Here is a 26,073-nt window from a genome sequence, read left to right as displayed (position 1 = left end):
CGAGGCATCCTTCTTTGCTATCCATTCAAAATTAACCATATGCATGAATTGCTTCCTGTTGACCTGCTAGCAAGAGAGACCTTTGCTTTATAATTTCTTGCTCGCATGGAATGGATAATGATTGGCCGTGGAAGATTTTGTGGACAGATGAAGCCCACTTCCATCTGACAGGATATGTCAATATACAGAATTGTCAAATATGGGCAACGGAAAATCCACACACAAATCGACCAGAACCACTTCATCCTGAAAAGGTCACTGTGTGGTGAGGATTTACGACATCATTTATCATAGGGCCATATTTTTTCGAAGAGACAGGTGCTTCCAGTCCTGTTACCTGTACCATCACTGGTAAATGCTGTGAGTGTCTTGCACAACCACGCCATTCCAGCTCTCCGACAGTGTGGATGGGATCATTTTTATGCAAGATGGCACACCTCCGCACATTGCAAATCCAGTTAAGCAGCTGCTGAAACGCCATTTCGGAAATGCTAGAATTATCAGGCGCCATTTCCCTATAGCCTGGCCATCCCCATCACCTGATCTTAATCCGTGTGACTTCTCGCTGTGGGGCTATGTGAAAGATGTTGTGTTTAGTGGTCCAATTGCAAACAGCTGCATGAAGGCATGCATCACACAACACATTCTTAACAATTCCCCAGAAACACTTCGATCAATTGTGGAACATGCTGTTTCTCGATTTCAACTTGTTGCAGGAAACAGTGGACAGCATATTGAACATGTTTTGTGCCAGTCATACAGAAATTATGATCTGATTTGATTTCATTTGATGCTTTTTGTGCAGTTTTTGGCCTCGAGACAACCAAATACTGATGTGGTTGATGCTTTTTATGCGGTTTTTGGCGTCAGGACAGTTAAAAACTGATTTTTCCCATCAGATGTGATATGACCTTGCCATGGTGGATGGGCTTACGTAACTAATTGTATCATCTCATCCTGATCGACACGCAAGTCGCCGAAGTGGCGTCACCTCAAAAGACTTGCACCAGGCAACAGGTCTATCCGATAGGAGGCCCTAGCCACACGACATTTCCATTTCCAACGTCAAACGTACACCTTAGGCATTGTTGTATGATTCGTTTGTCATGTGTAGTCGACCCCTATTAAATTATGTTGTTTACAGCACCATCTATTTCTACATTTTACAATTATTTACTTTTCTTCTGCCATACATTTTCCCCCTTCTCTCGTAATATTCTTTTGCAATTTGACATCATTCTGACCAGTGGCGTTATGTCTACAGCAGTTTGAAAGTTTAATAATCACCACCCTGTACAATACACTTATGCCAACCCTTCGACCAGCCCTCAAAGCACTTCTCATAAGCACATTTAGGTACAGCCTTGAGTACTTCCAGCGATGCAGTCTTTATTCCCTCAGTCTATAACACTACTGCTCCACTCGTTGTACTGACATGCAATTTACCTAGTGACGACAAGGTTTATTTTTGTCACAACGCAGCCACCTATAACTCTACAGCAGTAGTAAATTTATCAAATATGGCCTAAACCTGCAGTAAATGTTACCTTCTGAGAGGAATTTAGAAACCTGATCCAGTTTACCTAATGGAAAATTGGAATTGAACCTTAATTTCGGAAGAATAGCTGTAGGTAGATGACAAGTAACAGTAACTGATTACTGTTAAATGAAATAGTTATACAGTCGCCTGCCTAATTAGACATAATAATGTAAAAGCATCATTCATCAAGAACCTGTTTTTACTACTTCAAAGCGAACTTTCGTTAAATACTGTTCTATGAAGTGCAATGAACACACCCAAATTGACAAATTACACAGTTGGTAGCTGTAGTTGTCACTTTAGTAGTTAAGTAGTCACTAGATTTGCAAATGAGCTGTTCTCTTGTTTACTTTAATCATTACTTTTGTCTTTAACTAATATTGCGTAAACCTGCCCCTCACTAACCACACAAGACCAGATAGCACATAATAATAGTCAAGTACAATTAATACACACTTTCACTATACAGAAGCGAGTAGGACACACAGTATACAGACCTTCCATCTTTGTTTCTCAGTGACTACTTCAAGAATCATTAGCTTGAAACCTATTAAGCTGATTTATTCTTTTTGTTACGGTGGAAAAGAAATGTGATCCCACAAAACTAGCCCTTTCATTGTAACAACAAAATTTTTTACACTTTCAAATTTATGTATCGTTAAGGTAGGATTGGATTACTCTTTCAATTTGAGATCATTAAGTTTGTACTATTTTAACACTCTTTACCCAGACAATAACCTCTACAAAACAGAGTCAATTTCCAGTAAACTTTTACTTCAAACAACCTCTAGACAAAATGCTTATAGTACCACTTGTGAAACAATTAAGTTTTGAAAACAATTTTAAATCAGTAAACATTAGTACTTTCTTTTCCAAGTAATACTCCTTCCTAAACTAATTTTTAAAGTTCATTTTCTAGTTAAGTTTCAGAACATTCAAACATGGACAGGCACTGTTATATGTATGAGAAACAAGTAATTTTTGCCAAGCCGATTAAGTGTACTGGCGTAAAAGTTTGCCACACACAAAAAAAAAAATGCACCATAGAATTGTTAATGCTTTTTATGCAGAGGACATTCTCGGATTTCATTACTTAATGGAGAGGATCCTACTTGGAAAAGTGCATAGGATGGACACTTTGTTCAAACACATTTTTGAACATTAGGATTATATTTCCGTAGCACCAAACACAACATTACTGGTTCACACATTAATACATTTCTGACCTTTTGTGACAAAGTGGTTGCGCAATCAAGGTGGTGAGTATGTGGCAGCTAGGTGGTCTTCCCATTGGCAATAATAAGCTCGGTTTACCTCTTCTTGGTGCTGTTAATAATAATTTTAGAGCTTTTCCCAAATCGAGAACACCGGTCGCAGAGGCCAAGCGGTTCTAGGCGCTTCAGTCCGGAGCTGCACAACTGCTACGGTCGCAGGTTCGAATCCTGCCTCAGGCTTGGATGTGTGTGATGTCCTTAGGTTAGTTAGGTTAAAGTACTTCTAAGTTCTAGGGGACTGATGGCCTCGGATGTTAAGTCCCATAGTACTCAGAGCTATTTGAACCAACCAAATTGAGAGCACCATTTTACAGCGCATATTAAATCCGAGGCCATTCCATTCCACTTGTAATACTATAAAGCCTCACTCAGCACCTGCGCTGTTTGCTCGTCAGTTACTTGCTGTCGACTGCCTACCTACTGTACTCTCTCGTTTGCCGCCCAGATGATTGCCACATCCACCTTTTCCTAGCGCGCCATCTCACTTCTGTTGCAGAGGGAACTACATTGGGTTTTTCTTTATATTATGCAAAGTCCCTATGTATGAACCAGTTACAATGTCGTTACCATCAAACATATTTTTAAAAAATCTCATCATTTAAGCATGTTAAGAAGTCAACACAAATAAACGTAATTAAATGCTACTCTCCTCCAAATAATACAAAGAACTTGACTTGCAAAGAATAAACATGTCACAAAACCTTTACATTTCTTTAAAGTAGATTATAGATATTACATATTAAAGAATATATGCTTCACATTACTCATAATAAATCAATACAAATTATTTACAGTATTGAACTGTGGTATTACAAATCATTGAAATTCTTCGTCCTTTCATTGGTCTCTTCAGTTTTGGAAACAGGAAAAAGTTGCAGGGGCCAAATCCATTGAATATGTGGCTGAGGCATGATTGTCATGTTGTTTTTGACCAAAAAGTCTCTCACAAGCAATGATAAATTAGCAGGTGCATTGTGGTGATTCAAAAGCCATGAATTGTTTTTCCATAATTCTGGACATTTTTTGCATATTGCTCCTCACAGGCGGCACATAACGTCAAGATAATACTCCTTATTGACCATATGACCTCAAGGCAAAAACTTCATGATGCACTACACCATGGAAAAAAAAAAAAAAAAAGTCAAAAAACTCTGACATTTGATTGAACTGTGCTTTTTTCCTATTTTGGCTCTCTGGGGTGCTTTCATTGGGATGATTGGGCTTTGGTTTCGACGTCATAGCCATAAACCCATGTTTTGTCACCAGTTATGACCCTTTTGAGCAAATCAGGATCATCATTGACATCATTCAAGAGCTCCTGAATGATGCTCATGCTATGGTTCTTCTGATCAAAATTGAGAAGTTTTAGAACAAATTTCGCTGACCCACATCTCGTGCCCAAAGCATCCGAAAAAATTGCATGACATAAGCCGACTGACATGCCAACATCTTCAGCAACTTCTCTTCTGGAATTTCGAAGATTTTCCAAAACAATTTTCTTCACAGCTTTCATGTTATCATTTGTTGTTGATGTTCCGGGGCATCCAGAATGAGGTTTGTCATTGGCATCTTGTCGGCCACCTTGGGAGAGCTTGTATCACTTGTAAACATTTCTTTTGACTTAGAATGGACTCACCGTATGCCACTGTCAACATTTCAAGTGTTTTAGAGCACTTGATTCCATTTTTCACACAAAATTTGATGCAAATTCTTTGCTCCATTTTTATAATAATCGAAAATCACCGAGCACACTACAACACATCTAATCTTTCTATCTGTCAAAAACAAACAAAGTATGCTGTACACTTGAAACTGTGAACATATGTTCGGGACATGTATACCAACATAAAAAAAATATCGATAATCAAATGTACATTGCCCACACAATTTGAAAAGTCATCTTACTTTTCGAACAGTCCTTGTAATGTCAGCATGGCACGTGTTATACCGTTGTAATGGAATGAGACATGTAACAAAAAGCTTTTTTAAAGACCAGAAGATGAAAGACTTAACTGTTGAAACCGGTCATAAAGAAAAAAAATATTGAGTACAATCCCGGCTATTAAATTTGTTCCAGCATTTAGCACACCTTCTGGTTTTGACATTACATCTAGATTACTTTAAAAGAACAGTTAAGCTCCTCGTAGCAATGTATTAAATATTAGGTAGACTTCCTGCATGGAACCTGCTTTGAACTGTCACCTCCACACTATCCTGCCCTAATATGCTGAACTGAAAGCGGTACACCACAAACTTCACAGAGTGGTGGATCCTCCCACTGGAGGAGGAAGCCATGTGTTAAAGGGCTATCTCCCGCAGATATTGACGTCTTAAAATTCATTTTAAAATTTATGTATCTGCATAAAAGATTCTTAAATTTGCACATAGAATGTCTCTCAGACTATGACTTGCTCATTAATGTTAGACATAAGTCTTAGCCATTATATAAATGTGTATGTTACAAAAGGAAATTATTACAATTGAGACTGTTTCAAGGAGAGGGAATAACAAATATGCTATTTCACTATTGTTTAAGACAGACAGTAAGTATCGGTAATTTATTTGTCATTTTGTATAAATGAAATTAATAAGTTTTTGAAGATGTAATATAGTTTAGAAAATCTACGCACCAAGAAGTGGCAAGTAAGAATATATATAAAGGTCAAAGAAAGGTGCAAGCTTTCAGAGCCAACGGCTCTTTCTTCTGGCAGAAAGGGTGAAGAGGAAGGAAGAGGTATGAAGGAAAGAGGACTGGCGAGCTTTACGAAATGGAGAGAGTTTGGAAAAGTTGCCCAGACGTCCAGGTCAGAGGAGACTTGCCAGAGAGGGTGGAAGGAAAGGTTTTAAAAAATTCTTGGATTCTCAAGCAGATGATATTCAGATGTGATAAAATTGTTTCATTGTTTTGTAACTGTACTATGCTTGTACAAGAACTTGGCACTCCACAGGACCAACATGGGGTAATATCACAAGGCATATAGCTTATAAAAGAAACAAACGTGTACCCATGTTTCTCATTTTTACAAATGCGGAAGTGATATGTAGGTGACAATCATGTCAATAATTTGTGTAGTCAAAAATTAAATCTTGTTCTTAAAAATCGTAAAATGCTGGTATACGGTGTTACTGCAAATAGTATTTTTTGCTGACTATGGTTTTCACTGACTGGGATTCCATTACAGATTTTTGTTTTGTCCTAACCTGTAGTGCATGTCCTTCACCAGCTTGCAAAAACTAGCAAATATGTCGCCATCATTTGCGTCATGTTGTGTTGCAATCAATCAGTCAGAATTATTTTTTTTTAAATTGATTTCACTCTCACTTTGGCAATGCTAGTATAGAAATGAAGGAATACATTTTTGACAGAAGAGGGTCAACTTATTACTGAGTGCTTTCTTTTCTCCTTCCCCTCACCACGCATGTAATAGGATGCTACCATTGTGTCCCCAATATTCTTTGTATCTGTTTTAATGTTCATTTAATTTGAATTTTGTATCACCATCCACATGATATGTCATCTGAACAACTGAAAACTAAAATATATCACTGACATTTTGTGAAATTCTAAAGGCTTTCTCATGGCAGACTAGAGTGAGAAAATATGTATGTAGTGTCAACATAGAGTATTAATGTTCCGGAACATCTTTTCAAGATTGTCAAATCAGTCAGATTTATTACGGTGACTGCAACATTTTCATGAGTAGGCAGAAAATTGTGGTAGCACTTACAAAGCTTACTACCATAAATAATTATAAAAATGTCCTGCTGTTTGTTACCTTATTGAGTAGCTATTTAAGCAGTCTAAAAGTCAATTGAAGACAGGGCTACAGGTGAAGACTTCTGAAGGTTTTAGTGATGTGATATTTAACATGGTAAAATGATATGATTGGAAGCTACTTCAACTTAATTTTGTATACTGGTACAGTATTCTAATTGTGAATGCTGGTTATTAGACAGACATTAAATTAATATATGATGATGGCATATACAGTAGGGCCTCAATAATGTGGTATGCTCGGGGATCTGTCAATGCTGAATTATCAAATATGGTAGATTATAAAGGTCTCTTTAAAAATCTTGTAAAAAAGGGGATATAAGCAAAGCCCTATAGTTTTAAAGTTCCACAATGAGTTATTTATTTATCGAACTGAACAGGAGAAATGACAGTATTAAAAAAATTAAAAGAATGTATTACTTTTCTGTAAAAATAAATTTTTTTTAATTAAAAGTTGAATACTACATTGCTTTATTAAATCAGTTTATGGCTCATGGAGTTTTAGAAAAGTGCAGTACACATAAATAATTTTTTGTACACCAGTTATGAAAGAAAATAAGCATGATTGATTTAAAAAGAGCAAGCAATTAAAAAAATAGTTACCAAAAATTTGGTGCAGTTAAATTGAAATCATTGTCTGTAGGAATAGTGCAGATATGTGATGTTATAAAGAGCATGGAACCTGCCTGGTAGAATTTTCCACAGAGCATAATTTAAACATAGCTAACATTTGGTGTAAGAATCGTGAAAGGAGGTTGTATACGTGGAAGAGGCCTGGAGACACTGGAAGTTTTCAGATAGATTATACAATGGTAATACAGAAATTTAGGATTCAGATTTTAAACTGTAAGACATTTCCATAGTCAGATGTGGACTCTGACCACAATCTCTTGGTTATGAACGGTAGATTAAAACTGAAGAAACTGCATAAAGGTGGGAATTTAAGGAGATGGTACCTGGATAAACTGAAAGAACCAGAGGTTGTAAATAGTTTAAGAGAGAGCATTAGGGAGCAATTGACAAGAACGGGGGAAAGAAATACAGTAGAAGAATAATGGGTAACTTTGAGAGGTGAAATAGTGAAGGTAACAGAGGCCTAAGTAGGTAAAAAGACGAGGGCTAGTAGAAATCCTTGGGTAACAGAAGAGATATATAATTTAATTGATGATAGGAGAAGATATAAAAACACTGTAAATGAAGCAGATGAAAAGGAACACAAACGTCTCAAAAACGTGATTAACAGGAAGTGCAAAATAGCTAAGCAGGGATGGCTAGAGGACAGATGTAAGGATGTAGAGGTATATATCACTAGTGGGAACATAGATACTGCCTACAGGAAAATTAAAGACACCTCTAGAGAAAAGAGAACCACTTGTAAGAGTATCAAGAACTCGGTTCGAAAACCAGGTCGGGACTAGTTTCAACAGAGTTTATAGTTACAACAGTTTTGTGTGACTGTTGTTTTTGCAATGGTTGATTTTCAGAGAAAGTGGAACAGGTACTCTGGAATGTTAAACCCTAGTACAAGGACGATGCTAACTTTGACGGGCCGAACACACAAGAATGTTGAAAACATTCGTGCAGTCATAAATGAAGATTGTCGATGGACAATTGAAAAAAATTGTGGAACTGTTGGGAGTGACTTGGAGTTCAGTGCAGGGAATTGTGACAGAAGGTTTGAGAATGAAAGGCGTGGCTGCAAAATTCGTACCATGACTGCTGACTACTGAACAAAAACTGTGCTTTGAAAGAAGAGATCTGAAATTATGCAGACTTTTTTTTCAGAAATAACCATATGACAAAACTTGGTGGTATGCTTAGCAAACGTTTTCTTAAAAATTATCACAAGTGACAAAAGTTGATGCTGTGCTTATCACCCTGAATCAAAGCAGCAGTCAAGCTAGTGGAAGACATCAAGTTGTCCTTTTGGAGTTTGTTCTGCAGTATCAGACAGTTAACCAGACACTCTATTTGGAAGTTTTGAAAAGATTGCACAACAGTATGCAGCGGAAGCCACCTGATTTGAGGTAGTGACAATGCGCCGGTTCACGCAGCTCTGTCTGTATAACAATTCTTCATCAAAAATGGTACGATCCATGTTCCTCACCCCACATAGTCCTACGATCTTGCACCGTGTGACCCTTTTTTTTCCCCCTAGAATATAAAGACATAAAAGGAAAGTGTTTGCTGATATTGCTGAGTTGAAGAAAAAAACGATGGAGGTGCTGTCAAGCATCATAAAAGATGGATTTAAACAATGTTTTGCAAATGGAATAAAAGTTCAGAGAAGTGTATTAGCATGAGTGGACAGTACTTTGAAGAGGATTGGAGATTTTTGCTTAAAATTTGAATTAATAAGTTAAAAAACATAATATTTTCAGTGACTTGTGGATACCTCGTCACGTGTATAAATCTGTTTCTTGCTGGTCACTGCAACTGAAGGAAGGAAGATTATGGTTTAACATCGAATCAATAACGAAGTCATCAGAGATATGCAAGGCTGTGTCATTTTTGAGTGTACCAGGATGGTGTTTGCCATAAGAGACATAGGGAAATGACAGATCTACAGTTACATCTACATCGATACTCCGCAAGCCACCGTACAGTGAATGGCGGAGGATACTCTGTACCACTACTTGTCATTTCAATTCCTGTTCCTCTCACAAATAGAGTGAGGAAAGAAATGGCTGTCTGTGTGCCTCCTTGTGATTTCTTGGATCGGGATGGCCAGATAATGATTTCAATCTTGATTCTCCTGAATGGGAGTCCAGTGCACTGTCCATAGCAGCACCTCCTACAATTAACATGTGGTGAGAGTGGTACTATTTCACTTGTAAAGTTAGCTTTTCAGAAGAGAGATTTTAACTCTGATGTACTATATATTGTTTAAGTATTTTATTCTATTCTCAGTGGCCTAGAAGAGGTTTCCAGATCCTGAAACTGAGGAAATAAATAATAAATGCCTGTTACAGAACTTTAACTGAAATATCTTCATTTTACTGATGATAGTGGACCATTTGCATGTGTACAATCAAAGACTGAAGAGAAGGAATTTCAAGTTAACAGCAGAGTTCTAGCCAGTTGAAGAGTTTTTGTATGTAGGGTATTTAAGTCATGTCATTATTAGTTTATATTCATTTGTGTGGGTGTTGAGGACCAGGAACATCATCTGATGAGATTTCCTCGTGACTGTTTCCAAAACTGGGCTGATAAGGGTGTATGAATGCTGAACAGTTTACTGCCTCTGTGTGGACTGAAAAGGGGGGGATGCAGAAATAAAGATAGTCTGGGCTGCTTGTAGTAAGATTTAAGATAAAAGTAGTTTTCAAAGCAAAGCTCCCACTCTGTGTGTGAGGGAACCTTACAATCAATTTGTATTACTAGTTTTCTGTTACGGCACTCCGATATGGGCTTTAATTATGAAAACCATTCAGAAACTAATGGCTTCTGAACTACCAACTGAGAGATGTGTATTGAAAATTCGTAGGAGAGACAGGAAACAAACTGATCAGTAAACAAGCTGAAGTTGGATAACTTTGTTTTGTTGTAGTGGAAATGAAACTGTTGGATGAGATGTGTAGGCAGATGAATGGACGGTAGCTGTTACCGTAGTTCCAAGAGATAAGGAAAGGTCAAAACGACAACCTAATGGAATGTGGGTAGATGGTGTTAGAGAATATGCAGAAGCAGCTTGCATGCATTTAGAAGAAGACTGTAAACACATGGTAAACTCTAGAGGCAGCCTTTATCCAGCAATGAAAGTGAAATTCCTGATCATGTTGATGCTGAAGTAGTTTTGGTAAGATAACCAGGGAGCTTCTTTATGCTCAAGTTTTCACTCATATTAGGCCAGACAAACATTTTGTTGTGAAGATGATGATTTGTCTTGCAAAGAAAAACCTTGTAGGACTAAAGGTAACAGATCACTCGATAGAAGAAGTGTTGGGTCACCAACAGGCACACAAAAAATAATGAAAACTTTGCTAGGTTTCTGATGAATCTAAGAATTTTTAACATGTTGCAGCCCTGTCAGCAACTGTGATAAATTAATATGTCAAAAATCTGCCTCAGTTGCGAAATGTTATTGGTCTTTACCTAGGTTTCAGCTAGAGTAATCTAGCCTTCTTCAGAAGCATGAAATAAACTAATACATGCCAAAATAAGGCTTTTGATTTTTGCCAAGCACCTCGTCCAAATGGCCCACGCACCCAATCCTCCAACTAGTACTGAGCTGTTACACTGCGAGATAAAAGGCACTAGACTAGATATTCTAGAGGAGATGCAAATTTTCAAACATATACTTTTCGATAAAGATAACCTTCTAAACGACCAGGTGCTGCTGAGAAATAAGAACTTTTTCAAAGGTGCCATCCATTGTTTTGTCCACCGTATTCTTTTTCGGTCACCACAAACTTACATCCTATGAATGCCCGCTTATTTGCCCAGAATGTATAAGCTATTACTTTGATTTTGTTAAAGACCTTTTGCTACCATAACTTTGAACTCATAGTCCTATACATAATACACTAGCTTGTGATGCTACTATGATACTTAGTACTGTTACATACATTTTAAGTTTCCAAATCACTATATGCAACTTGAATGTAGACGTTAACCCATTCTGTGAATGATTAGTTTACTACTAACAGTTAAGAACAGCAGTAGCTAGAGCATCACACTAACTTTTGAACCTTGTCACTGCATATCCATTCCTGAAACATCGACACTTAAGACTTAGAAATTCACCACGACTTTTGGTAACATTCAATACTACGGTTTAATTATTATTCCTTACGGTAAATATACAAGGTCCGGCAGAAAAACCTCCCCTTTAAGGAAAGCTAATAAAAACAAAACCAAATAAGGTAGAACAATTTTATTTATACTAAATAAAAGTACATATTATGCCATTTTAGAAAATACTCTTATGGTCTTACTTTTTAAATAAAACATCCCTTAAATGGCTTCCTGCACTGTCGACACACTGATTGAGTCTTTCCCTGAAGTTATTCATTACTCTTTGAGTCATTTCAGGTGGAATAGCTTCAACCTCTTGTGTAATTGCTTCTTTCAGGGCTCGTAAAGATTGTGGACGTTGTTCATAAACTTTTGCTTTTAAATAGCCCCAAAGAAAGAAATCACAGGACGTTAAGTCCGGCGATCGTGGGGGCCAGCCAATGTCTCCACGCAACGAGATCACATGTCCAAGAAACATTTCCTTCACCAATGCCAGTGACTGCCGCGCTGTGTGGGCTGTAGCACCATCTTGCTGGAACCACACGTTCTCTATTTCACCAAAAAGCTCCCTTAGTTGCGGTTGGAGAAAGTCGCGGAGCATGGCACAATAGCGTTCACTGTTGACGGTTAAATTCCTGTCATTTTCTTCGAAAAAGTAAGGACCGATCACTCCGGAATTGTAAACAGCACACCATACTGTTACTTTAGGGCTATGAAGTGGTCGTTGATGAAGTTCTTGGGGATTGTGTTCACACCAGTACCCGCAATTTTGGCTGCTCACTGTTCCGGCAAGGTGAAAGTGTGCTTCATAAGAAAAAATCACAATATCGTTGGGACGAATGTTCCGAAGAAGGTCTTGGCACAAACTTACACGGACACCACAGTCTCGTTCACTCAGTTCCTGCGTAGTTACAATTTTGTAAGGATGCATTTTAAGATCTCGATGCAAGATTCTTCTCACACTTCGATCAGATATCCGTAATGCTGCCGCATGCTTTTTAGCGGATCGTCGAGGAGATTGTTGAACTGAAGCTCTAACTCCATCAACATTTCCGGGGCCTGTTGCAGTCCGTGGTCGTCCAGGTGGTTTCCTTTTTAATGCGGAACCTGTCTCACGAAAGTTAGCAACCCAAGAATAAATTGTTTTCTTATCGGGAACAGGGTCCCGTCGTCCGAGCGCAAAGCGAACGCGAAAAGCACGTTGAGTATTAATAGGCGATTCGCCATTTCGAATAAAATCTTCCACTACGAAGGCACGATGTTCACCAGACCACGCCATGGCGTACACTGAAAACGGCACGTAGGCAGCTACTTAACGACGCGCCCTCCACCACTCTGCTCCTTCTACTGTCCGCTGCACGTTACTTTGTAATCGGGGAGTTTTTTATGCCGGACCCTGTAGTTCTAGTTCCAACATAACTGACAATATGGTAGTCAAACCTACTAACGATGCTGGCACACATTGCCTTTTCTTTCTACCCATAGGCATTAAGCCTTATGCCCGCCTTTAATTCAACCTGGCCAATACTTTTTGACACCAATTTAAGCTAAGTTTAATATTTATGCAATATGGTTTAAAGTATTCTTCCATAGGCAGATAACTTTGACCTTGTTGCTCTAAAGCATCTTTTTTAATGAAAACTATAGTGTTATCCGTGTAGCCACGCTGCATACAATGTAACCTTTAAGAGATTATTCCTATGAAAGGTTAGTTTGCAGACTATATTTTGTAAATGCTTGACCTATGTTGGTCACATAAGCGTGATGATGAGGGCGTTGTATGCCCAGTCACACCCTACTTTAAATATTAGGTTCTGATTTATGCTATTAACCTATGTGAGACACTTATTCTTTGCTCACTATTAGACCATATCCTTAATTTATGTTCCTATTCAGAAGGGAAGAATACAGCTCATGTTCCTATCATTAGCTTGGCCTTTGTCGGTCAATAGTATATAAGTGTGTTGGCAGTGGCGTTGTATGCCCTGACGCACTCTACTTTAAATATTAGGTCCTTATTCCTTGGTAGTCTATTTGAGAATTCCACCACACTCGCAATAATCCTCATCCTCAATAGTTAATAGCTGTATAGGCAATATCCTAAATAGGTAATATCTGATACACTAGAGTGTATATTTCAACAATTAGGGTGGCATATCCTATTTAAATGCATAGAGGTCTTGAACCAACTAACTAATAATTAACCTTTTCAATTAACAGTTTTTTTTTTCCACATCACCCTTGTGACTACATATAGTGGACGGTCATACATGTTATATTTATAGTTAGTGTATGTTTAGTTAAGTTATTACAGGTTTCGTAAACAGAATGTTGACCATCTGTGCATAAAGTCATAAATGATGCCCTAAGCTTTACACACCCAGTCAATCATAAATGCGTATTAATGTAGTGGCATAACATAACAACATTAGTCAAATTTCACATTAACAAATTGACTTATTACTCCATGTATAATGGAAATTATTTTATTCCCACCTTCTTCTAACCCTGAGAAGTTCTCGCGTTAAGGACCTATAACCTTGTTCACCCCCACATGAGATCGTGCGGAACTGTACAACGTAGCGGTGATCATATGTCGTTTTATTCTAACAAGCTGAACTTAATGACTGAGTAAATTTCTTATCAGTTAATAAGGTCTCGGTTTACAGTCAACACTCATGGGGATTCTATCTACGTAGTGCCTTGTTCTCTCACAAATTTACGGTTTAACATTATAGGTAAGTTCCCAGTACGTAACATAAAGACAGCCGATGGTAGGCACCTTTGGCTTTCCATGCGCACGTGCACGTGATCCTCCGTCTTGCTCGGTACACATCCGTGTCCAACAGTCAGTTCCAATGTAGCGTCCATGGCTAACTGACCGCTTTCCACAAAGTGGGGCTGGGGCTGTTCCTCTGCTAAGTAATGTAGCTTGACATGGTGCCATGGTACTTTAGCTTTTTATGTTCAACCGTGCCTTATTTTGGCATCTATTAGTTTATTTCATGCTTCTCAGGAAGGCTAGATTACTCTAGCTGAAGCCTGGGTAAAGACCAGCAACATTTTGCAACTGAGGTAGATTTTTGACATATTCTGATGAATCCTTTTTTGAGCTGGTGTATATGCACTTGGACAGCTACATTTTGTCGACTGTACAGGAAGTAATGCACGCACCCACACACATGCACACTGCCCACCCCTACCACACGCGCACACACACACACACACACACACACACACACACACACATGCCCTTTCAGCTGAGCTTCATATTTAACTGTGACGAGGCTTTCCATGAACGATCTATAAAGATATAACCAGATATTCTGTCTTTCACTGTCATATTTGGTGTGTGTAGACATTCATCAGAGAAAGTCGACCTCCTCTGATTTTGGTCTCTCATGGTAACATGCACTTAACATTTTGATATGTTTATGTGTGTGCGTGTACTTGCTAACTGATTTGAGAAGGAAATAAAACTAGTTACAGGTGCATCCCAATTGTAGTAGTGAAGTACGAGGGTAATCCCAAAAGTAAGGTTTCCTATTTTTTTACAAGTACAGAACCATGTTTGTGTGGCAGTTGATCACACTGTTATGAAGAGTGCTCCACGCGCTGTGTGTAAACATGCGCACGCCCCCGTGCTGAGGCGCTTAGTCTTGGCTTGGCAGCCATTGAGAATGGACCTCCCGTTGGATGTCACCTCCAAGTGCGAATTGCGCGAAATTATTCGGGTTTTGAACTCAAAGGGCACTGCGCTGACAGAAATCCATCGCCAGTTGACGTAAGTGTATGCAGGGTGTATACGACCCGGGACATCCGGGAGAAAACCGGGAAAAACCCGGGAATTGTTTAGAATTCCAGGAATTTTTCATTGTTTTAGTTTTCAGTTAAATTTTTGTGATTTTGACTGGTAAGAACCAATACTCTAACAAAGGATATTACTGTATCCCGCTATTGCAGAATAATACTGCAGCAACAAAACATGAACGAGAGGGGGAAAAAAATGCGAATAGAAATTGCAAAGGAAATGCGCCGTATACAACAACAAAACACAGTGCTCATACAAGTGTCTGCCAACAGCAAAGTGTGTCAAAGGCTTTAGGAAGACAATGCAATGCTTCACAACAACAAATTGCCTCCGATGAGCGTGACTTGACAACTGTTGAAATTAGATTCGTTTGAGCAGCTGTGGCCGGGCTCTTGCGCATGCGCAGTTGAGTCGCGTATGAGTAGTACCTTCTTTCGCTTCTGGTTACAGAAGTATGGCTGGACGCCACTACTTAATATTGCCCCGGTTCGGGAATATAGTAAATCTGGCGCTGATGCCCAGAGCAGTCTGAGTTGTGGTGGGGAGATGGGTCGTCTCCACGTGACCTGTGTGTACGTTCAGTGATTTGGTTGTTTCCTCTCCGGTCATCGCTCTCACGTTACATGGTAACAAACGGATTTTTGCGGCTGGGAGTTATCAAATGAATTAAAATACGTTCGCATAATTACGGAAGGCTAAAATTTAGTTTTAGATTTTATTTGCGCCTTGTTCACAGTCAAGCATTAATCGCCTTGCAGAACAATGACGTTATTTTTGTCGGTTTGCTAAAGAGATTTGGCTTTCATTAATCTTTTCTGCTTTATTTGAAACGAAGTGTTTAATTTCACACTATTGGCTAGTTTCAACTGTTCGCTGCATTTCAAGTGCACGTATGGCATTATGCTATAATAAAGAACCAAACATGAGATAATACAGTACTGGTACTCCAAGAAAATTTACATACGAATCTGGGCATATGAATGTGCATTTTAAGCCGAATTATGCATTTTAGTGTGGTACACAAAATTCTGATGCTCTTGAAGTATTCTCTGATGTCTTGTTTCTTTTATGACATAATGTAATATCTTTTAATGTTTTACACGTTCGAACATATGGGCTTCCTGCGTCATTGTAGCTGCGTAAGCACGGTGACGCCTATTATCTGGCGCTCTCTTCCAACTGCTGAAACGAACCTATTTCTAACAGGTCACAAGAAAATATTGCAAATGGTGGTTTGAAAAGCGTTACATTCAAACCAAATTTCCTTTTACACAAGATGAACTATGTGCGAGAATGTACGATGAATTTCTTAAATCGCAAAGCGTTTGACTCTCATTTAAAAATCAACTCAGACGACCATTTAGAAGATCAGACATTTACGTCGTTATTAAAAATTTTACTAGCACATTTATGTGATGTATCTTAAAGTGTAACACGCGCAAAAAAGATCAACATTATATGTGGACACTTAGCTTCTCCTCCAGCTTATTAATCTTAGAGACCAATATTACATGTGAATGCTATGTATATTAATTTAAACCAGTAACTTTTCTTATTGATCATGCTATTGGCTGGCTACATCAAGTGTCCTATGATGTCATCAGCTGGCGAGATCACGTGACATGAGCTATGACTGGCTTACAAAAGCGCATCACAGTCTAGATTTCAGTGCTTCGGAAAGTGACATGCGGTGGTTGGTGGAATTCAAATTTATACCTGCGTACATGTTGCTGCACATCAAAGGTCTTTCAAACGTGTTTTTCCCCCCCTGAGTTTCGTGTTCTAAAGTGCCGGAAAATTCTACGTTGGTATATAAAACCATAAACATTCAAAGAATTGATGAGTTTTACAGTGCCGAGGAAGACTATACTGTCACTTAACACAGAAAAAGTGTATTTTCACCTGGGAGAAAATGTATTTTTAACCAGGAAATCCGGGAAAAATCCGGGAACTTTTTTTTTCCTTGTCCACGTATACACCCTGTGTATGGTGAGTCATGCATGGATGTCAAAAATGTTCGTAAGTGGTGTAGAAAGTTTGCAGCTGGTCGGACCGAAATTCACGACAAACAAAGGAGCGGGAAACCATCAATTTCTGAGGAGACAGTGTTGAAGGTTGAGCAAAGCATGCGTGAAGACCGGCAGACCACCCTGGATGATCTCTGCATATTGGTTCCTGAGGTTTCCCGAATCACAGCTCACAGAATTTTAACGGAAACATTGAACTACCGGAAGGTGTGCACAAGACGGATGCCACACATCCTGACTGAGGACCACATGCGGCAACGAGTTGATGCTTCCCGCCCATTTTTTCACCGCCTTGCAGCCGAACAGGACATCTTTCTGGACTCTATTGTCATGGGTGACGAAACTTGGGCATACAACTTTACGCCTGAGCCCAAGCAACAATCACGCCAGTGGCGGCATTCTTCTTCCCCAAAGCCGCGGAAATTCAAACAAACACAGTCTGCCGGGAAAGTCATGACAACCATTTTTTGGGATTGGAAAGGGGTATTGTTGGTTGACTTTATGCCCACTGAGACCACAATTAACGCTGACAGGTACTGTGAGACTCTGAAAAAACTCAAAACGGGCAATTCAGAACCGGAGAAGAGGAATGTTGAGCAAGGGTGTTAACATTCTCCATGACATCGCCCACACATCGCTTGGCAAACCGTTGCTCTCCTGCAACAGTTTCAGTGGAACATAATCACCCACCCACCCTATAGTCCTGACTTGGTGCCCAGTGACTATCACCTGTTCGCTAAATTAAAAGAACATTTGGCCAGAAAGCGATTCAGCTCCAACGATGAGGTGAAAGAAGAGATTCATAACTTTCTGAACAGCATGGCGGCAAGCTGGTATGACATGGGCATACAAAAACTGCCACAGCGTCTACAAAAATGCATCGACAGAAATGGTGATTATGTCAAAAAATAGCTAAATGTTCAAGCTGTAAACTGATGTAAACCATTGTAGAAATAAACAGGTCTATGTACTTATAAAAAAATAGGAGACCTTACTTTTGGGATTACCCTTGTAGATATTAGTCTTAATGACAAAGTGAACAGTAACAGTAACAGATACTTTTATTCACGTGCATTGCGTTCCTTGTATTGAGCTGGTGCGGGAGTTTGTAGCATTTTCCCATAAGTTTAGTCATCAGTAATATTTTCTCCATCATTGTTTACAACAGTCTGCCAGTACTGGGGTAACTTTTTGATTCTGCAACTGTAGGAATCGTGGTTTTGAGACAATGAACTCATTGAGACACATTCGAAGCGCATTTTCATCCATAAAGAAAGTTACATGAAGGTTGTTCGATAGTGTGTGGAAAAGGTGAAAATCTGAGGCCCCAAGATTGGGTGAATAACATGGGTGTGAAATGACTTCCCAAGCCAACTTATATATATTGCTTTTTGTCAGTCTAGCAGAATGTAGACGGGCATTATGGTGGAGTAGAATCACTTCACACAGTCTTCCTGGTCATTGTTCTTGGATTGTGTCTACAAGACATCTCAGCATCTCAGTTGTTAACAATAAATGTCAGCAGTGATGGTTACACCTCATGGAAACAATTCGTAGTACACCCCACCATCACTGTTCCACCAGATGAAAAACATCTTTTGTGGATGTGTGCAGGTGTTTGTACAGAGAGTTGCTGCTTTGTTTGGGCTCAGCCATTCCTTTCTTTTCCTAATGTCAGCATAAAGACACCATTTCTTGTCACCAATAATGATACAAGATAGGAATGGTCAGTGTTGTTCACAATCCAGCAGATGACAAGCAGGCAGGGATGCACATATGGCCAGCTGATAATTTTTTTTATTTTGGCTTAGAGCATGCAGCACCCATACAGCTGATTTTTCACCTCCCCTTTGCATGCTAATGTGGTATGATGGAGGGATGAGGACTGTTTATCACATTTGCCAGCTCTTGAGTACACTGATGTGGATTAAATAACTTAAATAATGGTCTTCCTGAATGTGGAGAGTCACTAATGTAAAAATGATCCTCCTTAAAGCGAGAAAACAATTTTCTTGCTGTGCTGTGTCCAATGGCATTGTTCCCATATGCAGCACAAATGTTTGAATGCTACAATGTTGTGTACCAACATGTAGCAGAAAATATAATTTATGACTTATTTTGAATAATATCAGATTAAAATATTTGCTTCAATTTATGTAATAGTCTGTTATGTGGAGGACAATATGGCCACCGTTTTCTGTTAATTAACTGTATTTCTTTTTACAAGGCATTTTTTTGCATAATAGACAGAGTATTTATCAAGAAACTCAGTGTTCACTACATTGGTGCAGATAACCTATCTCTGGTAAAAATAGGAAAAAAATGTTATTGGAAGAGTTTTGAAGGTTGATGTTTCTTGCTATATTTTTTAATTTTTTTATTTTATTTTTATTTTTTCAGGAACCACTTAAATCAGGAGCTACATTGATTGTAGCACCAGCCTCTATTAGCTGCCAGTGGGTTGAAGAAGTTGGTAAACACATCAGTGACAAAAGTTTCAGTGTTCTGGTTTACAGGTAATTCAGTTGTTATTGTTCTAAAAATTGAGTAGCTTTCATCTGAAGTCAAATAACAATAATAATATTGTAGGTGTAAGTTATCTCCAAAATGAATCTTGGTCAGCAAAAAGACAAACAGAAGGTTGCAAAAAAAAAAATTACCAATCTACTGCTGGTTAAGTATAATATCCCATAGATACTCAGCTTGTAGTACAGAGTCCTTTGTCTTCTTGAATTGTTTCCAACCTTATTTCTTAATTGTCTAATGCTGTGAGTGTGGATAGATGTGCAGAGCTTTGTTCTCGTTGTTCTTTCATACATCCATACCGGAGCTTCTCCCTTGACTTATAGATGCTTCTACAGAATACTTTGTTCCAACACTAAACACCGATATATCATTTTATTAAATTTTCTTCCGTGTATCAATTCCCACACTGCATCTACATTTGTTCAGATCAAGCATGATATCCACCCTATTCCATCCATGAATTAGACAAGGGGAAAATGGATTGGGGGGGGGGGGGGGGGAGAGAGAGAGAGAGAGAGAGAGAGAGAGAGAGATTGCAAATGCTGTAACTGATTTATGCATCAAGTTTCGCAAGTAGTGTGAATAAGAGCTTGAAGTATAAATCTGTGATTCCAGGCCAGAACTATCTACAGTCATAAAAACATTGCCACTCAGACATCTATATTACTAAATGACTTACCTGGTTCATGGCGTGTGGTTATAGTTGCAGATTGCCTATTTACTTGATCTAATTACTGTATTGACCAAATTTAAAAATGTTTAACACAGTAAGATAATACAGTTAGAAATTGTGTGTATGTCTCAAGGCAGTGTAACCAAACCCATGAAAATATTCAGATTATATTCATTTGGCATTTGAGAATGAGAACACTGTTACACCATAATTTCAAATCTTTATGAAACTTTTTCTGTGCTGTGGAACAATTGGTTAAGATTGGCTTAAGCAGTGTCTACTCTCTGTGCAAGATCAGGCATCTCAACAACACTGTAGCCAACCTGACATAGTGGGGTCATTATGAACCTTCTCGTAGAGTCCACTGACCATATATGGATCATACTTCTGATGCCTGAGCTACCAGCTCCCCAAGGGTGCCAAAGAGTAGGTTCCCATCTCCTTGGGATATCGTGACTCCCGACAACAGCCTCATGCCAGATGGCCTTTGCTAAAGCTGAATGCACCAGCAGGGGAAGCCCAGGCAAGTGACATGAGGGTGGAGAATTCAGATATGAAGTGCATCAAACTAAATCCACACAATGGCCTTACTGATCTGGCTGTTTCAACAGATAAGTATCGATATTTCAGTAAGGACATTTACTATTCATCTGCTCTTCGTCCCCTGGCTTCCCCGTGGGAAGACGGTCAGGTCAAAACACCGGGAATTAAACTGTTTATTCAATATCTGGTGTACATTAGAAATGAAGGAGATACTTCCACATTGGCGAAACCAGTGTTTTTATTGAATAAATAGAAGGTAAATATGGAAAAGTAGACACACTGGAAAAAAACTGAATTAGGCCACTATTGATTGAAACCATCTCTGCTGCACAATCTTGAGCATGTCACACACACCAGTGACTGTTACTCCACATAAAACTTTGAATGTGGCACAAGAAGTTATCATTCACAGAGATATTGCACCCCAGACAGATGAAGAACTACGAGCAAATATAGCATGAGGATGCATACATTTTGTCAGATATGTACAGAAAGGTTCAAAAGATCAGCAAGTATGTAAAGGTGCTTTTATCTTAGTTTTTGAAGGACATGCCTTCCAAGAAATAGTTAGTTATGATGTAAAAGTGTGATACGAAACCTTAGTTCCCACCGCCCGTGAGATGTTTTCGGTGCTCGCATTTTGGTCACAGCTCATCCTGCTAGACAGCAGACCCAAAATGCAGAGACAGTCGTAGATCACTTCCTGAAGGTCATCCTTGTAGACAATCACCTTTCTGTGTAAACTGTATGGAATGCCTTCCCCTACGTTCACCAATTTGCCCAGTAATTATAAAAGAAAAGAAATAACAAGAATATAAAATGATGGACCACCTCTCATATCCCGAGATAAGGAAAAATGTGAGTGCAAGCATCCAGTCAACATGACAGATTATGCAAAATTTGAGCTGTCACCCCACATACCTCAACTTTTTCAGAACCAAATTTACCTCCTGCTATAAACCGAGAGGATACAATCATAATGACAAATTATGTGCAAGAGGTATATCTGCCCCCTCTTGACTTCCATTCTTGCAGAGCCAGCAGGAGGCACTTCATATCCAGCCAACTGCACAAGAGAGGAAGACCCACCCCCACACCTTCTTCCTCCAAACATGACTGATGTACAGTCAGATACTGGTCAGTGGATAGAAGAGACTAAGACACAGAGCTGATAACATGTTTGACCATTTTCTTACTCAGACCTACAACCGGAAAAATTACACGAAGGAAAACAGCAAAGTGACAAAAAGGGAAAAATGACAAGAAACAAACAAAACAAAGAACTAATTTGTTACTTCAGATAAAACTGGAACTCTCGTTGGCAGCAGATGAATCTCTGGACACAATGCCAGTTGCACAGGAAGCACTGGAATGCTCTTCAGATCAACACATATCGCCTACATCTTTGCTGAACACCATGGCGGCACCTTTTCACTGGTTTTACAATGGTATTGCAATGGCTAATATCACCACCTGGAAGAAATGTGATTGTTAATCACACACTATCCCACAGTGTGTATAACAATACAAGAATAAAAAAATTTGGAAGATCATCTTCCTACTCATAGAGGATGAAACATATATCGGCAAAAAAGGGATAAACATGAAACAAATATGAGCACAATAGTCAAATCGAACGCCTTCACCGGACAAATAAGAGTACAATTGAGCATAACAACAACAGTATGTAATACATACATTCCCCATGACCGAGATATTACTTACAGAGAAATGGAAGACATAATTAAACAATTACCCTGTCTTTCATTTCATTGGGAGATTTCAGTGCACACCATCACATATGGGGCAGCAAGACGATGACTTGTGAGAGCATCTGCTAGAGAGATTACTCACACACTTTGATATCTGCCTAGTAAATTCACAAGCCTGATCGTATTTAAACATCTCCTATGGCTCATACTGTGCAGTAGATTTGACAATCTGCACTCCTAACCTTGCACCTGTGGTCCAAGGGTACATTGTTGATTGCTTTTCCGATACTGGCCATTACGCAGTGACTGCAACCGTCTTAAATTTACACCACACTGATTGTTTATTATGTTGGCTACTGCAAAGAGCCAATTGGAATGATTTAACTGCTAAAGTACAGATACAATAAATAATAACAATAAATACAGAGAAGACGGTTGATGTAGTAGCACAAGACACAACAGAAATGATCATACAAGCTGTTAACACTAAAACACCATTCTCTTTAGGTCCTCGTAGATGTAAATCTTTTCTGTGAAAGTGCAGTGAGATTGCAAATGCCGCCGGTGAAGATTTTATTTTATTCAAAACATCAAGAGCAAAAGCACTTTACTTAATGAAACAAGAAAAGGAAGAGTGTTAGGAGCTCTGTTTCGTCAATGATGGTATAAACCACAGTTTCACAAGTGTGGTCCAAATTGTGGTGGATTAGTGGATTTCAGGTCATTAATGGAATGTAGGGAATCCTTGACGAACAAGAAATTAATACCACTTCCCATGACATTGCAGAATTTTTATCAATATATTATGCAGAAATGTCGCATCTAAGAATTACCATCCTACTTACGCTCACGATCGCCTTTTCACAAAATGTAATACTGTGTCTTTCATCTTACCAGATCTATAATAAACTCTTTTCAGTCTGAGAACTAAATAATGTTTTAAAACAGTATAGGGATATGTCCCCAGGACCACAAAATGTCCATAGTCAAACGCTAAAATATCTTGGTGCAAAATAGCAAAAACTGTTCTAAAAAATTTTAACAATACTGAAACCAGAACGAGACCCAAAAAATAGAAATAACTACAGGCTCATGAATCTAACAAGCAACTTGGATATATTGTTAGAAAGAATGGTTAAAGCATTGCTTTTTTGGTGCCTGGAATCTGGAAATGTCCTTTTCTGATTCTAATGCAGATTTCGAAGATCTTGAAATATGACTAATCGTCTTATATGATTGGAGTTTGTTGATAGAGAGGCCTCTGTGCACCACCGACACACAGTCACAGTATTTTTTGATTTACACAAGTGATATGATACAATGTGGCAGGATCACATTTTATCAACTCTGCATGAGCGGTGTTTTTGGGGAAATTTACCTGTCTTCACACAATTTTTTTTTTTTATCACTTGGATTATTTAGGGTAGGTTGGGCGTGACCCTTAGTAACCAGTATATGCAAGATAATAGAGTCCTACAGGGATCAGTTTTAAGTACCACACTTTTTGGAATTACAGCAAATGGCATTGTAGCTGCAATGGAACATACAGTCACACGAGCATTATATCATCTTTGTTTTACTGTATTTGCCTGATTATAAGATGAGGTTTTTCCCCAAATTAACCATTTGAAAAATACAGTGTCTTCATACATTCACAGATAAAACTATTGCTGCTGAGGTTAACATTTTTCCATTGTTTCATAGTGTGCATAGGGGTTATCTAACATTCACTGATGGAGAACTCACAAGTTATTCCAAGTGCCGACTTAAGGACACACATTCAGTGCAACATCCTGAAGAAATGGAAGAGGAAATGGTAAGACAGTACATGATCCAATAAATTAACCACACAACCAAGGTGTAGCAGGCTTCACTGCAAAGCTTGAAGAGGGAATGTATTGTGTTATACAGTCTCAGAACACTGGACGTACCAAAAAAAGGTCATGAATTTTTGCTGTGGTGGTAATAAGCCTCAGAATCCATCTGTGAATGAATGTTAATGATTGCCCACACCCTCAAATATTGCACGACAATCCTGTGAGGGCAAATTAACCTAAGACCTCATCTATCAGATATTCTAGTGGCTGACAAAACACCTGTAAGCCATGTGCTACACTTCCTACAATGGAGTGGATAGTAAGACGAAATTTAAAGAAGACACCATTGTATGTCAGCTGAGGAATGAAGATGAGACGACAGGCCTGTCACCGTCGATCTAACCCTGAGGCATCACCTGATTCATCATTCGCACCAGAGCCTGTTGTCTTTGTTGATCCATTATGGACTGTGGGACAACGGCTGGCATGTATTTCTTGATGCAATAATTTACCAACAGCCGTATGTGTCGCCTGGCCATCAAGAGCTGTTGCATAGCGATTTGATTCATGGATCCAGTTATATGGCTCCTTCCGTGTATAGCGATTTTACAACTATGTCGTGTGGGGCCTGAAGATGGCATCAATGTAATGCTGAAACTGGTAGCACATAAGAAGTTCATAAAATAAATTTCTATAATACATACAGCTGTTGGTAAATTATTGCATCAAGAAAACCTGTTGTGGATGACAAAGTATCTCTATCTATATTTCTGTCTCTGAACCTGAGATACTAAGTACAGCAGTGGAAATTAGTGTAATGGCACATGGTTATTTGTGGATAAAACATATTTATGTATGTATTTGTTATTGCACACCCTTTTCCCTCACAGTTTACAACAAAACAAAACAAAATATGTTCTCATATTTCTGTTAGCATTGATGGTACTTAAGGAATTAAAGAAACAAGAGAACTTTAGGGCTGGAAATTTGGCCACCACCGAAGTTTCTACATGTCTGAACTAGTTCTCTTGTGCAGAGGTCATGCCAGTAGTACTGAAAACAATCTGGCCCATCCAAATTAAACCTCTTCCCATCACTGACAATTACTTTGTTCCATCCTATGGTCCATGACACAATATATTCTTCCACAAACTGCATCCAAGCCTCCTTAAGTGCGTTGTTTAATATGGCTTACGGAGCCGTTTTTTTTGAATGCTAGCTTTGTGTCTTGAGTCAGGATTTGTCAGTCATGTCTGGAAATGACTGATAACTGCAATCAGCCACAAATTGAGAAGAACACAAGTTTTTGACTTTTTTTTTTACGCAGAGTTAAAGATTTTTGTATCAACATTTGAAAGCAATTGGTGAAGAACTTTCAGAGATATGATTTTGAACAAACGAACATGAGGTTTTTGTTAACAGCATACATCTGTGCTTTGGTAGGTCTGTAAAAACATGCTCATATTCAAATGCAACGTTGTGTCAAATTTCAATGCAATTGGCGAAGAACTTTCAGAGATATACTATTTTGAGCATACAGTGAACGCAAGATGTATGTGGCAGTGCATTTGAAATGCTTGGAGAGGAAGCAGCTATTATATGGAAGAAAAGTTGGTGATAGTAGTTAGTGTTTTCCTT

General features: G+C 38.7%; 1 protein-coding gene across 1 annotated transcript in view; it reads left to right on the top strand.

Annotated features, from left to right (window-relative positions):
• Positions 1-26,073, top strand: part of LOC126198865 (E3 ubiquitin-protein ligase SHPRH) — a 259,483-nt gene that overhangs the window by 81,023 nt on the left and 152,387 nt on the right. The window contains exon 6 of the mRNA XM_049935462.1: positions 19,565-19,680. Within this exon, the coding sequence (XP_049791419.1) occupies positions 19,565-19,680 (116 nt within the window). The remainder of the gene's footprint in view (positions 1-19,564; positions 19,681-26,073) is intronic.

This window comes from Schistocerca nitens, chromosome 8 (assembly GCF_023898315.1).
Source record: "Schistocerca nitens isolate TAMUIC-IGC-003100 chromosome 8, iqSchNite1.1, whole genome shotgun sequence".
NCBI classification, from domain to species: Eukaryota; Metazoa; Arthropoda; class Insecta; order Orthoptera; family Acrididae; genus Schistocerca; species Schistocerca nitens.
Note: the sequence above shows the minus strand (reverse complement) of the source record. Positions and strands in the feature narration are given on the sequence as shown.